Below are 12,876 nucleotides of genomic sequence, written 5' to 3'. Positions count from 1 at the left end.
TGCTTTACTCTAGGTTACTGTGTTTTGGCATTAAAAAGAAATATGATGGGCCCTTTAAGAATAAGAGATTTATTTTACTGTGAGCTCCCACTGATAAAAACCTCTTCTTCAGACACACATAGTCTGGAAGGGTCTAGAATAGAAGTCTAATGTATATAAGGGGTCCAGAAGTTACTTATTTGACTTAGCTTTGTGCTTAGGAAATGGCATGCTCAGTTGCTCTTCCGTTATGCTGTACAAAATGCACTCTGTGCACACCTCAGAACTAGGCTGTCCTCTGCACTGAAAGGTGAGTGATGGGCAGAGAAGCTTAACTTTATTATTTTCATGAATGAAGAACATATGCAAAAGATTGAGTAACACTAATAGATCACATTTGATTATTCCTCTTTTGTGACTGATGTAGCACATAAACAGTGTACATGACTGGGAAAGCTCTATATATGATATTCACCCCTTGATTTTGTACACTAAAATTGTGTATTGTTTAGTATATACATGTGGAGATCCAGCTTCCATTTGGATGTTTCCTCAAACACTTAAATGTTAGGAGCGTGATGGGGAAGTATGGTGGATAGATCAGCAGCCCAGTGATCTCCCACAAACTGCATTTTTCAAGTTCCCCAAATATGTAGGCAATTTGCAGAAATGTATGTGGAACTTAGAGGCATGACTGCAGTCTCTTATCTCTGAACAGCATCACTAACTGGAATAGACTATACTTGGGAAGAAGCATGTGATCACATTTTAAACCCCCCCCCAATAATGTACTGTGTCAAAGTACAGTATTATAAAAGAAAATACTTCCATTTATTTCTTTGTTTCTAATATTACATGTATATCAAATCTTCACAATGAGGCTTAGGACCCTTTCTTTCTTTCTTTCTTTCTTTCTTTCTTTCTTTCTTTCTTTCTTTCTTTCTTTCTTTCTTTCTTTCTTTCTTTCTTTCTTTCTTTCTTTCTTTCTTTCTTTCTTTCTTTCTTTCTTTCTTTCTTTCTTTTCTTCTCTTGTTATGTATTTGTCAGTAAATCATTTATATGTAAGGATTTTCCCCCCTTGAGTTGAGTATGCAGTGAATATAAAACAGACTTCAACAGGCTATGGTATTAATTCAGCAAGTCAGATGAAGACTTCAGAATAATAATGGTGCCTCTACAAGTAACCTGTGAAGTTATCCCTTCACAGGTGACATTAATTCTTCCTCTACAGATTGTTATTGTTATGTGTTCCTCTGTTTATACCTCAAGGTAGTGAAATAATAGATCATTGTGCTATTTTTGTTCTTTAAAGATGTCAAAGTTTATCTCTGTGTCTGCTGCCTCAACATAACTCTCTAACTTTAAATGAATGCTAATTTACAATGGCACGAAGTGTTCTGACAGCAGCTGTGTAACTGGGCTATAATGGTTTCTAAAATGATCCCATCAGAGCTAAGCACTCTTAAATTCCATTTTCTTAAAGGAAGCAATGTGCTTAAGTCTTAAATGAACTTAAAGCAGCTAATTCTTGGGTGGCTTGCCAAAATTATCATAGAATATGGAGTTGGAAAGGGAATATAAGGCCATTGAGTCCAACCCTCTGCTCAATGTAGGAATACAAATTGAAGTCAAATGGTTGTCAAGTTTTCTCTTGAATGCCTCCAGTATTGGAGCACTTGCCACTTCCTGAGGTAATTGGTTCCATTGTTGTACTGCTCCAACAGTTAGGAATTTTTTTCCTGATATTCAACCAAAATCTCTCTTCCTGTTACTTAAGTCCATTATTATGTGTCCTGAGGAATGATTTAGAACAGATCCTGCCTGTCTTCTATATCAGTGGTCCCCAACCTTGGGCCTCCAGATGTTCTTGGACTACAACTCCCAGAAGCCTTCACCACCACCTCTGCTGGCCAGGATTTCTGGGAGTTGAAGTCCAAGAACATCTGGAGGCCCAAGGTTGGGGACCACTGTTCTATATGACAATCTTTCAAGAGTGAAAAGGGAGTCGGACTCAATGAACTTATATGCCTATTCCAACACAGTTATTCTGATTATATATTCTATGGGACTAGGATCCTGCAAAATTGGCAGAAGGTAGAGCACCCCCCTCACCTCCATGTTGTTGCTATTTTTTGTTGTTTAGTCATTAAGTCGTGTCCAACTCTTCGTGACCCCATGGACCAGAGCATGCTAGGCCCTCCTGTATTTCCACTGCCTCCTGGAGTTGAGTCAAATTCATGTTGGTCGCTTTAATTATACTGTCCATATCATCCTCTGTCATCCCCATCTCCTCTTGCCTTCATACTTTACCAACATCAGGGTCTTTTCCAGGGAGTCTTCTCTTCTCATGAGGTGACTACTGAGGTGGCCAAAGTATTGGAGCCTCAACTTCAGGATCTGTCCTTCCAGTGAACACTCAGGGTTGATTTCCTTCAGAATGGATAGGTTTGATCTCCTTGCAGTCCAGGGGACTCTCAAGAGTCTCCTCCAGCACCACAATTCAAAAGCATCAATTCTTCAGTGGTCAGCCTTCCTTATGGTCCAGTTCTCACTTCCATACATCGCCACTGGAAAAACCATAGATTTGACTATGCGGACCTTTGTCGGCAAGGTGATGTCGCTGCTGTGTAAGATGCTGTCAAGGTTTCTCATTGCTTCCCTCCCAAGAAGCAGGTGTCTTTTAATTTTGTGGCTGCTGTCACTATCTGCAGTGATCATGGAACCCAAGAAGGTAAAATCTGTCACTGCCTCCATATCTTCCCTTTCTTTTTGCCAGGAGGTGATGGGACCAGTGGCCATGATCTTAGGGTTTTTTTATGTTGGGTTTCAGACCATTTTTTGCACTCTCCTCTTTCAGTTGTATAGCTGTTGCTATACAGCTTCTTCAAACTGGGAGTCACAAGGATTCCTTGCGACTTGCAAAGTTGTATAGGGCAACACATTCTAACACATGCTCTATTTGAAGGCAGCCTCTGTTGGAACTCATGACTTTCACAATGAAATCTTTATGATTTCCACTGTGCAGCAAGGAAGTTTTCTAATGGTTTGAAGCAGCAGCGTGGGAATAGCATGGAGGTGAGGGGGTTGCTCTATCTCCAGCTATTTTGACAGCTCCCAGTCTCATAACTTGGCCTGAGGGGTTCCCACTGAATTATGGAACTGGGAGTCCTTTAATTCTGAAAATCCAGTTCTTAGGAAATACAGGTGATTGGACTGCTCTTTTTTTGGATGTCATTTGACTTAGACTTTTTTTTTTAAGTACAGGTGTTTATTTTTAGAAGTGGGGTTTCCTTTTTTTTCTTCTTATACTTCTAATTGTGCACTTCTTAGCTCATTTATATTGAATGTTTTTTCTTGTAGATTTTTAATACCCAGAAACCTATTGCATGTGTGCACCAGTGTAAGTCAATTGGCATAAATCTCAGCAGAACATTGTCACTAGTGATTTGCATCTGAATTTGGATTTGCACACCAGCTGCATAACTTGGTGTACAAATGTAAACAATGTTGTCTTAACTATCATAGAATTATAGCCTCATGAAGTTGGAAGGTGCCTATAAGGCCAATGAATCCAACTCCCTGATCAGTGCAAGAACACAAATCAAAGGATGTCCCCCAAGTGGTTATCTAGAGTTCTCTTGAATGCCTCTAGTGTTGGAGTGCTCAGCACCTTTCAAGGTAATTTGTTCCATTGCTATTGGAAATGTTGCCATACTGCTATAACAGTTAGGAAGTTTTTCCTAATATTCAACTGAAATCTGGCTTCCTGTAACTTGAGCCCATTATTGTGTGTCCTGCACTCTGCGTTGATCAAGAACAGATCCTGCCCCTCCTCCATATGATAGCCTTTCAAGTGTTTGAAAAGTGCTATCATATCTCCCCTCAGTTTTCTTTTCTCAAGGCTAAACATGTACAGTTCTTTCAGTCTTTCCTCATAGGGCTTGGCTTCCTGACCCCTAATCATCCTTCTTACCTTCCCCTGAACTATCAGCAATTCACTACTGAGAGCTTCATGGTGCAGTGATTAAACTGCAGTACTGCTGTCAAAACTCTGCTTACAACCTGTGTTCGATCCCAGTGGATTCAGGTAGGCTACTCAAGGTTGACTCAGTCAATTGAGTACCCAGCTCACTGATGTGAAGAAAATGTGTAGTCTATTGTATTTTATTGTATTGAATTTTAATTGTTGCAAGCCGCCCAGAGACCTTTGGGTAGAGTGGGTGGCATATAAATTAAATAAATAAATAAATAAATAAATAAATAAATAAATAAATAAATAAATAAATAAATAAAATAGTCTGCCTAATTAAACTTTAAACCACTTTGCTTTGCTTTTTGCTTTGAAATTTTATACCAATCAACTCACATCAGTTGTAATTTTTCAATTAGACTCTGGCCGACATATAATTCTCATTCTTAGACCCATTGGGCTGTATTCCAGGATCAGTTTGAGGAGTGAGATGAAGTTATTTTGTGTTATTCTTACAGACAACTGTGTTCATTAACCAGCTGAAAGGACTTGCCCAAAGTTAACTCCTCCTCCAGTATTTTGAATAATTAGCGTATTGTCTTTAATCTAAAATTTCTTGTTTTGAAGAAGTTGGAAATAACCTGAGTCAAATTATTATCAGTGAAGCTCAGCTCTTTGCTTTGGCTGAAGGAAGTACCTTTTCTTCTGTTATACATCAGAGTGTATTACACATCAGGGTTTTCAACTCTATCCTCCTGCCAAGGGATGAGTCATACTGTATGTATTCCATAATGATCTTTTCCAAGAAAAGACTTTTTTAAAAAAGGCTGGCACATCCAGAGCTCCATTCTGTATCAACAATGATAAAAGGACACTTGTATGCATTTGAGGTTTTGGAGGAGCAGAATGGAAGTACAGATGTCATGAGTTAATCTTATATATTTATGTGGTGTGTATTTTTCTTATTGCTCTAGGTCACTTCAGATTAACTGGGCGTCACCCGGACAACCAAATGGCATTATCTTAGGATATGAATTATTACGCAAAGCTCAGAATTCATGCATTGTATCCCAGCAACTATCAAAACACCAAAGTAGAGGGGTGTGTTTGTCCTTGGAATGTGGTATCAATGAAAACATCTGTGGAAGGCTGTGCTATAATCCGCAGTTTAAGGTAACATACTGGTTTTGACTAACCCATTTGGGAGTAGGGAATCTGAAGGAACTCTTACTCCCTTCTGGACTTGTTCATTTTTCCAGATCTTCTACTAAGGAGGGTCCTTACTGAAGCAGTAGCATCTGTTTGGGCTTAGTTGTTGTTGTCTGCTTCTCTGCTCTGTTTTAGATCTCTTTTTTTCATCTTCTTGTTTTTCCTGCACAACCTCATTTTATTGTTTATTCTCACCTGCACAGGTGGCATGCATTTTGTCAAAAAGTGTGGTATTTTTCTAAATAAATAAATGTTATATTTTCCTCTCAGAATGTTTCTCTTTAAAGACTAGTCAACTGGAGTTTACAGTTATCAGAAGACAGTTTAACTGTGCTGGATTATGCCTTGACAATCACATCTCCCAATGAATGGATGCCCATTCATTCGCCTCCAGACTCATACATTAATTAGTGTATTTCTTGAGGCACAGAAGTATAAGGACTTACATTCTGCCCCTGCTTTTAAAGTTGTAGTAGTTGTAATAGTCACAATACATAACACAGTTTGCCTTTCTTCACTGTCATACTGTATCTTCCACTGTACCTTTAAAACAAGCTTCCAGAAATGATATTTTCCTCATTTCTCAAAGAAGTAGGCATTTTAGTCTGTCTCCACATGTTGAGGAAGGAAGGAAGGAAGGAAGGAAGGAAGGAAGGAAGGAAGGAAGGAAAATATTGTGGCACTCTCTCAATTTCCCATAAGCTGGCTGGATAGCTCAGGTTGGGAGTTTGATTCTCCACTATGCCTCCTGTGAAGTAGGGCCAGACTGTGTAGCCTCAGGCAAGCTGCACAGTAGGAGGCCACCCCTGGAAGAAGGGAATGGTAAACCACTTCTGAGTATTCTGTACCTGGAAAATCCTGGAAAGGTTTGCCATAGGTCAGAATTGACTTGACAGCACATGATTATTATTCTCACCCCCTGCAAGATAAAACTGTTTTGCAGTTTAGGGTATTTGTGTGCAGATGTGTAACTACCATTTTCTGACAGTGTTTTAAATGCAAAGCTTTGAAGAGTCCCATACAGATAGGATCTATACAGGCGGGGGGGGGGGGGGAGGAAAGGAAAAGAAGGAAAAGAACTAAAGGAATAATCTGCAAGTGCTTCCATTGCAGACAGGTAGTGGCAATCCCTCTCTTCTGTCTGTGGTTTGTATTCCAAGCCAGTTGTGATGGGTAGGGTAAGATGAGAAAAGGGGAGAGAGGGAAGCTTGCATTAAACATGCCCTTGGCAGGAAAGCTCTGGTATCAGGCTGTAGACTGCCCAATAGTACAATGCATTGTGATTCACAACCAACAGTGGGGGAAAAAAGAGGTGCTCTAAAGTGATTTCAGTTACAACTGTCAGTAACAAGTTTTGACAAAAGGTGGTGTAATGAAACAGAATATGGGATGATCATAGAATTGTAGAGCTGGGAGGAACCCCAAAGGACATTAAGTCCATTCTTTTGCTGGAGCAGAAAATCTACACTTTAAACATCCCTGACAAGTGGCCTTCTAACTTTTGCTTCAAAGCCTTTAAAGAAGGAAAGTCCACCCCCTTCCTTTGGTAGTCCATTCCATTCCATTGTCAGCTGGTCAAGAAGTTCTTCCTAATGTTTAGGCAAAATTCCTTTCTCAGAATTTATTTATTTATTTATTTATTTATTTATTTATTTATTTATTTATTTATTTATTTATTTATTATTTTTTATTTTTTTATTTATTTATACCCCGCCTATCTGGCCCGCCGGACCACTCTAGGCGGCTTAAATAAATTTAAATCCTTTATTTCAGGTCCTGTCCTGGATTTGCAAAACAAAACAAAACGAAACAAAACACCACCTGGAAAAAAGCTTGTTCGAGTTTGTTCCAACTTCCACACCACAACCCTTTAAATGGGTTGGGATGTCTCACTTCCTTGATCATTCCTGCTTTCTAGATATTTTACCATCTTGGTTCTTTTCCTCATGACATGTTCCATCTTCTCAATATGCTTCTTAAACTGGTGCCCAGAACTGGAACACAGTATTCCTGCTGAAGTCTGACCAAAGCAGAATAGGCCTTTTTTGTAAAAAAAAAGTTCCTTTTAAAACAAGATATATTCTGCAAGAATTAACTGAATGAAGACTCCCCCCCCCCATCACCATAGCTATAATTTACTTTTCAGTGGAACAAGAACAAGTGTCTGCCTGTTACTTGTAGAGCGCTAACATGAGCAGTGACTAGGTGGTGGTGGCTCCCTGGTGTCACTGAGAGCTACAAATATACCACTTAGGTATATTTGCAGATCTTGTGTTGACCATCTTGCTGATACACTCACTGGCGCATCAGTTTGTAATCCTGAATTTTGCTATCTTTCTATGTGGAGGAGGTGTTGAATGGAGTCTAAGGAATCTAAGGATGCCCTTGCTCTTGTTCCTCATACCCCACACTGTAAAGTGCACCTGCACAGGTGTTGTGTGGGCACCGCATAACTCCCCCTCCACACACTTGTGCATTTCCCAGGTGATTTGTGCTTCCTTCCTTGCCTCCTCCATGCGGCTGCCCAGTCACCATTCACAGACAGTTCTTCCCTCCTCTGCATCCTCCAGCAGCTGCCCAATCAGATGAGGAAGCAGGGCAGGCATTCCTGCAGCAGTGCCTTGGAGTGGGTGGCTGCTGGAGGAGTTGGAGGAGTGAAATACTGGCTGTGAACATTGAGTGGGCAGTCGCATGGAGGAGATGGAGAGGGAAGTGCTCATTGCTCAGGGAATGAGTGAGCATGTAGAGGAGGTGGGAGGGCGAAGTATGTGGTGCCCCCACAACACCTGTGCAGACACAGTGCTGAACTGGCTTGAACCTCCAAACTGAGGTTTGTGCCCCTGTCTTGTTACGACATTTCAGTATTTTTACCAAGTTCTTGGGGACTGCAAAAATGAAACCATGGGGCTTCCTGAAGCCTGCTAGTCATATATTGTCTAGTCCTGGTATACACTTCTGTGCTATATCCAGTTCAGCTATATCCTATATGTGAGAGCAACCCCATACCATCATAGCCCAGTCATTCCATAGTGTCTGCCTGCTTTTATATCTACATCAGTTCCCAACAGTATTGTGTATCTATATTTATTTGAAAAAAAAATGACAGTGAAAAGTGTGATATGATGCTTATACAGCTTCCTCTGGTGCATTTTAGTCTTATCATTTATCACAATCTGCATCGCAAATATTAGTTTGTTGGGATGATTAGATGCCTTTTTGGAGATGTGCTTGATTGAATTATTTGATGCTTTACAGCAAATCCATTTAATTTTAGCTACAAGTGGGTGGTTGTTTACCTGAAAATGATGAGCAGCTCTGAACATGAGCCTACCATGATTTATCAGAAATATTTTAAAATTATGGTCATTTGCAGATTAATGGTCATATTAGTTGCAGTTTAGAAGGTGGATCAATATTGTAGTCAGAGAGTAGGAGTTTATACACAGCTTTTTATTGACAAATGAGGTAGAAAACTCTTAGTTTGAAGGTAAGATTTAATGTAATGAAATAATGTCCCTATTTGTCAACAGCATCATCACATATGACAGTGTGTATTCATAAGGTTCACTGTCAGACAAGACAGCAATTAGGAAAGTGAGTTGTCTGATTCATGTCGAAGGATAAATTAACGCAGCAAACATAGCTTTAGCTTTGTGTTGCATTTAGCAGCTGAGATATTAGATCTTTTAATGTAAATCTGCATCCTACATCTAAGTTATGCCCTGTAATTTTCTTGAGAATCATATGTAGTACATATGTAGTAAAGTGAACTTTCTATGTGGGAAAAGCAAGCATTGAGGAAAATGTGTTTTTTGTGAATAGATTCAGGAATTCACATGGCCTAGTATTTTAAAAAATGCAAAAAAAAAAAAAAAAGCCCACACACCAAAAAAAGCACTGCAAGTCCCATTGGAACGCAATGGGGCTGCAAAAAAAAATTCACCAAAAAACCAAAACAACAACACAGCACAGAAACATAACACCCCCTCAGCCGAAACCCACCCTGCAAAACTCTGTAAATGGACTCACCCAGGAGCAGAAAGCAGCACCAGGCAATCAGACACCTCCTCCAACACACACACTCTAACATTTGGGGCAGAAGAGTTACTTTGTTATTTAAATTCCCCACCTTTTTACCTGCCCTTTTCTGGTTGAAACTCAAAGCTCCGGACGCACGTCGAAGCAAAATTCGGTGGCTGGAGCTGGTCGCAACTCGAAATGGTCGTATGTCAGGACGTTCGTAAGTCGAGGCACCAGACTTCAGAAAGGCAAAAAACATGAGGAATTTTGTGCAAACTATGGAATTCTCGCATTTTAAATTTCTTGTCTCCTTCCCTCACATGAGTTAAGGAAAATAGCAGTTTCTCACCAGTAGCCTGATTCAACACGTGAAGAAAACTTCCCTTATGAAGAATGAATGATTTTGGAAGAAATGTTCACCCTCCTAGTTCAGAGAACTCCACACCCCTGGCCATTTAGTTTTGGGCAGGTGAGAAAGCAGGTTTCAGCCCCAGACCTTGTGGCCTTGAATTAATGCCACTTTTGCTTGCCCATCAGATGTTGGTTGACACCAGCTCCCATCATTTCTGATCATTGCCCTTGTTGTCTATGGATCATGGGATGTTTAATAATATCTAGAGGCCCATCAGTCTCCTATCTTTACTTCAAATGATGTTCCAGGATGTCTAATTGCTCACCTAATAATACTTCTTCTTTCCCCAGTACTGTCACAAAGCTTTCCAGTTGTGATCCTGTGAAACAAAGGCATGTAGAAATTGAATGGTGTGAATCCGGATGTTAAGTTTTTCTCCCTTGAAATAATAATTTTCAAAGCTTTCTATAGCAATACATGGATAAACGTATTTCCACTCTCCCTCCCTTCTTTCTTCCCTCCCTCCCTTCCATTTGCATCCTGCCTTTCTTCCATCACAAAACTCAATATAGCATATATAGTATTTTCCATCTGTCTTCAGGACATAAGGCATACCCCTTACTCTGTTTCTATTGTACACATAGGCTTTAGTATTAGCAAAAAGGCCATAAGAACTTTTATCGGTGGTGCCCCTTTATGATCTTAGATCCTCTTCTTCCTTTCTTTCAGCATTATAGGAGCAATAAGCCCTTCCTAAAGAAAGTCAGTTCTGCGCCAGCATCACATCCCACCATTAAACATGTTTACACTCATTATAGTGTTAATTTTGTCTAAAGTGCTGTGATTTAAGTGAACAGTATAGAAGCAGATCTATGAATTTAACCTCTTAAAAGGCACATGTATGAGCATGCCTGATTAATTAATTAAGCATAACTAATCCCAAACTGTAAGTCATTCAAAGTAGAGGTAAAGTGACAGAAAGGAATACAATGTAATGAGTTAATAATTTATTTTAATAGCAGCAGAATATATTTATCAGTGGAAGCCACCAAAGAAACTAATTAATATTCTGAATGATAAACATCTTGTATGACATCCTCCTGTGAAAGGGTCAGTCAAAAGTGTAGCATTCACCTTCTGTTTCCACTAAGATAAAAGTTTTCAGATCTTGACTTCATGAAGTACAAATATTTGTCATGCATTGTAATCTAGAACAATTATACAGTTAAACAGCTATTTCAGTATGAAAGTCCTTGGAAAGGTAGTCTGACCAGCTCCTACGTAAACCTTCAAAGTTGAACCAAATGAAACACATGAGGGAACCTAAGGTTACAACACTATAGAAGCTGATAACATTTTTTTTGTTTTCTTTGTTTTCCTCTATTTTCTGGTATATAAATTTAGCACTCAGGTGAGTTATGTTGGAGACTGATGTCCTTCAATTATCCTATGAATTAATAGATCATAACATGGGATCTAGTTGTTGACTGTTGCCTTGTTATTTGAAGTCCAAATCAAACTTCAGTAGTTTTGAAGAACCAGTGATGTACCATAAGACCGAAGACAAGCAAATGTTCCCTGGATATTAAAGGTAGGGAGGAACGCAGGCAACCATTGGAGATAGTTTGACATTGATATTTGGAAGGATATTAGGAAGCTTTCACAGCAATCAGTCTATGAGTATGGAAAGAAGTGCTTGATGATTACAAAAATCCAGCAAGGGGGTTCCCAAGAAGAAGACACAGTACATTAATCTTATCTCCTCTGTGAACAAAGTCACTAACTTTGTAGATAATGGGAATACAGTAGTTGCACTATATCTTGATTTCAATAAGGCTGCCTATTATATATTTTTTAAAAAACTGCCCACATGTGATGGTACTGCTGTTAGGTGGCCTTGTACCTGGGACACAAATACTGTATAATCTAAGTAGGATCCAGTAGGTACTCTTTGTGAACTGGACAGTAGCCTGACCATTCCCACGTAAGTGCTACCAGCCCTCACTATTGTACAGACCAGCGAGTGCCAGTGGCATTTCTTTGGCTGGACTGTACCAACATTGGCCTGTTTATGATTTGCTCATTATCTGGGCAGGAGTTATAACTGAGGTGTCTAAGAATCCAGTGTCCATTGTCTTTATAAGTGACTTGGGTAAAGGAATAGAGAGCATGTTGATGAAGTTTACAAACTAGGAAAGGTGAATAATATTATGAGAAGACTTAAGGTAACGTTGGCAAAATGGAGAAATAGATCAAACCTAAGAAAATGAATTTTAAGCAGAGAATTATGTAAGGTTTTTGCACTTGAGTAGGTAAAATCCAATGTTGGAATACAGGATAGGAGATGCATACTTGAGAGTGATATATGTGAAAAGGATCAAGGTATTTTAGTGTACACTGAAGGAGCTCCCTGAAGAATGTGAGACTTGTGAATACATTGGGGTGTTCCCTGGACAATGACAGTACCCTGTAGACTGATTCCTCAACTCTGGAAGCATTGTTGAATTTCTTCTGACACAAACAAAAAGAAGTGGACTCATGCTAAAAATGAGTTAGCAATGGCATATACCTATACATACGGGGCCCATTATTTGAATTGGGGGCATGTCACCACCAGTGTTGACCCTTGTGGTATTTCAGGTAAAAAGCTTTTGCAATTTGAGACTGTGCCTGGGTTGTGAGAAGTAATAGTACCACTCTATTCAGCCTTGGTCAGATGTCATTTGATATATTGTGGCTAGTTTTAGACCTTGCAGTTCAGAGGAAACATATCCCGAGGAAGGTGATAAAAATGGTGTAGTGCCTGAAGGGTTGAAGAGACCAACCTGAAGAATTTGTGTTATGACAACCATCTTCAAATACTTGAATGCTTGTGCCATAGATCTGGGATGGCAAAAAGTTGGTCTGGATAAATAAAAGTTAGAATGGTGAACTCCTGCCAACCTAGCAGTTTGAAAGCATGTAAAAAAATATGAGTAGATAAATAGGTACAACCACAATGGGAAGGTAACAGCCTTCTGTGTCTAGTCGTGCTGGCCACGTGACCATGGAAACTTACGGACAAACACTGGCTCTACGGCTTGGAAACGTGGATGAGCACTGCCCCCTAGAGTCAGGCACGACTGGACTGAATGTCAAGGGGAAGCTTTGCCTTTTACCTTTACCTTAGAATGGTAAAAGTCACAGATCCTGCAAAGCTTGAATCCTTGTGATTTTTCCATGAGATGCCAGCGAAAGTCCCATCAAATCAAGGGCATTTGATAGTTGGTTTTGTGGGAATACCTTGTGAAAAATCAAGGGAAATATATCTGTGACACAGAGTTATGATTTTGTGCCAATGATTTGC

General features: G+C 39.6%; 1 protein-coding gene across 1 annotated transcript in view; it reads left to right on the top strand.

Annotated features, from left to right (window-relative positions):
- The window catches only part of USH2A (usherin), a 559,229-nt gene that overhangs the window by 383,944 nt on the left and 162,409 nt on the right, over positions 1-12,876 (top strand). Inside the window, exon 46 of the mRNA XM_078392221.1 lies at positions 4,924-5,122. Within this exon, the coding sequence (XP_078248347.1) occupies positions 4,924-5,122 (199 nt within the window). The remainder of the gene's footprint in view (positions 1-4,923; positions 5,123-12,876) is intronic.

This window comes from Pogona vitticeps, chromosome 1 (genome assembly GCF_051106095.1).
Source record: "Pogona vitticeps strain Pit_001003342236 chromosome 1, PviZW2.1, whole genome shotgun sequence".
In the NCBI taxonomy this organism is placed as follows: domain Eukaryota; kingdom Metazoa; phylum Chordata; class Lepidosauria; order Squamata; family Agamidae; genus Pogona; species Pogona vitticeps.
Note: the sequence above shows the minus strand (reverse complement) of the source record. Positions and strands in the feature narration are given on the sequence as shown.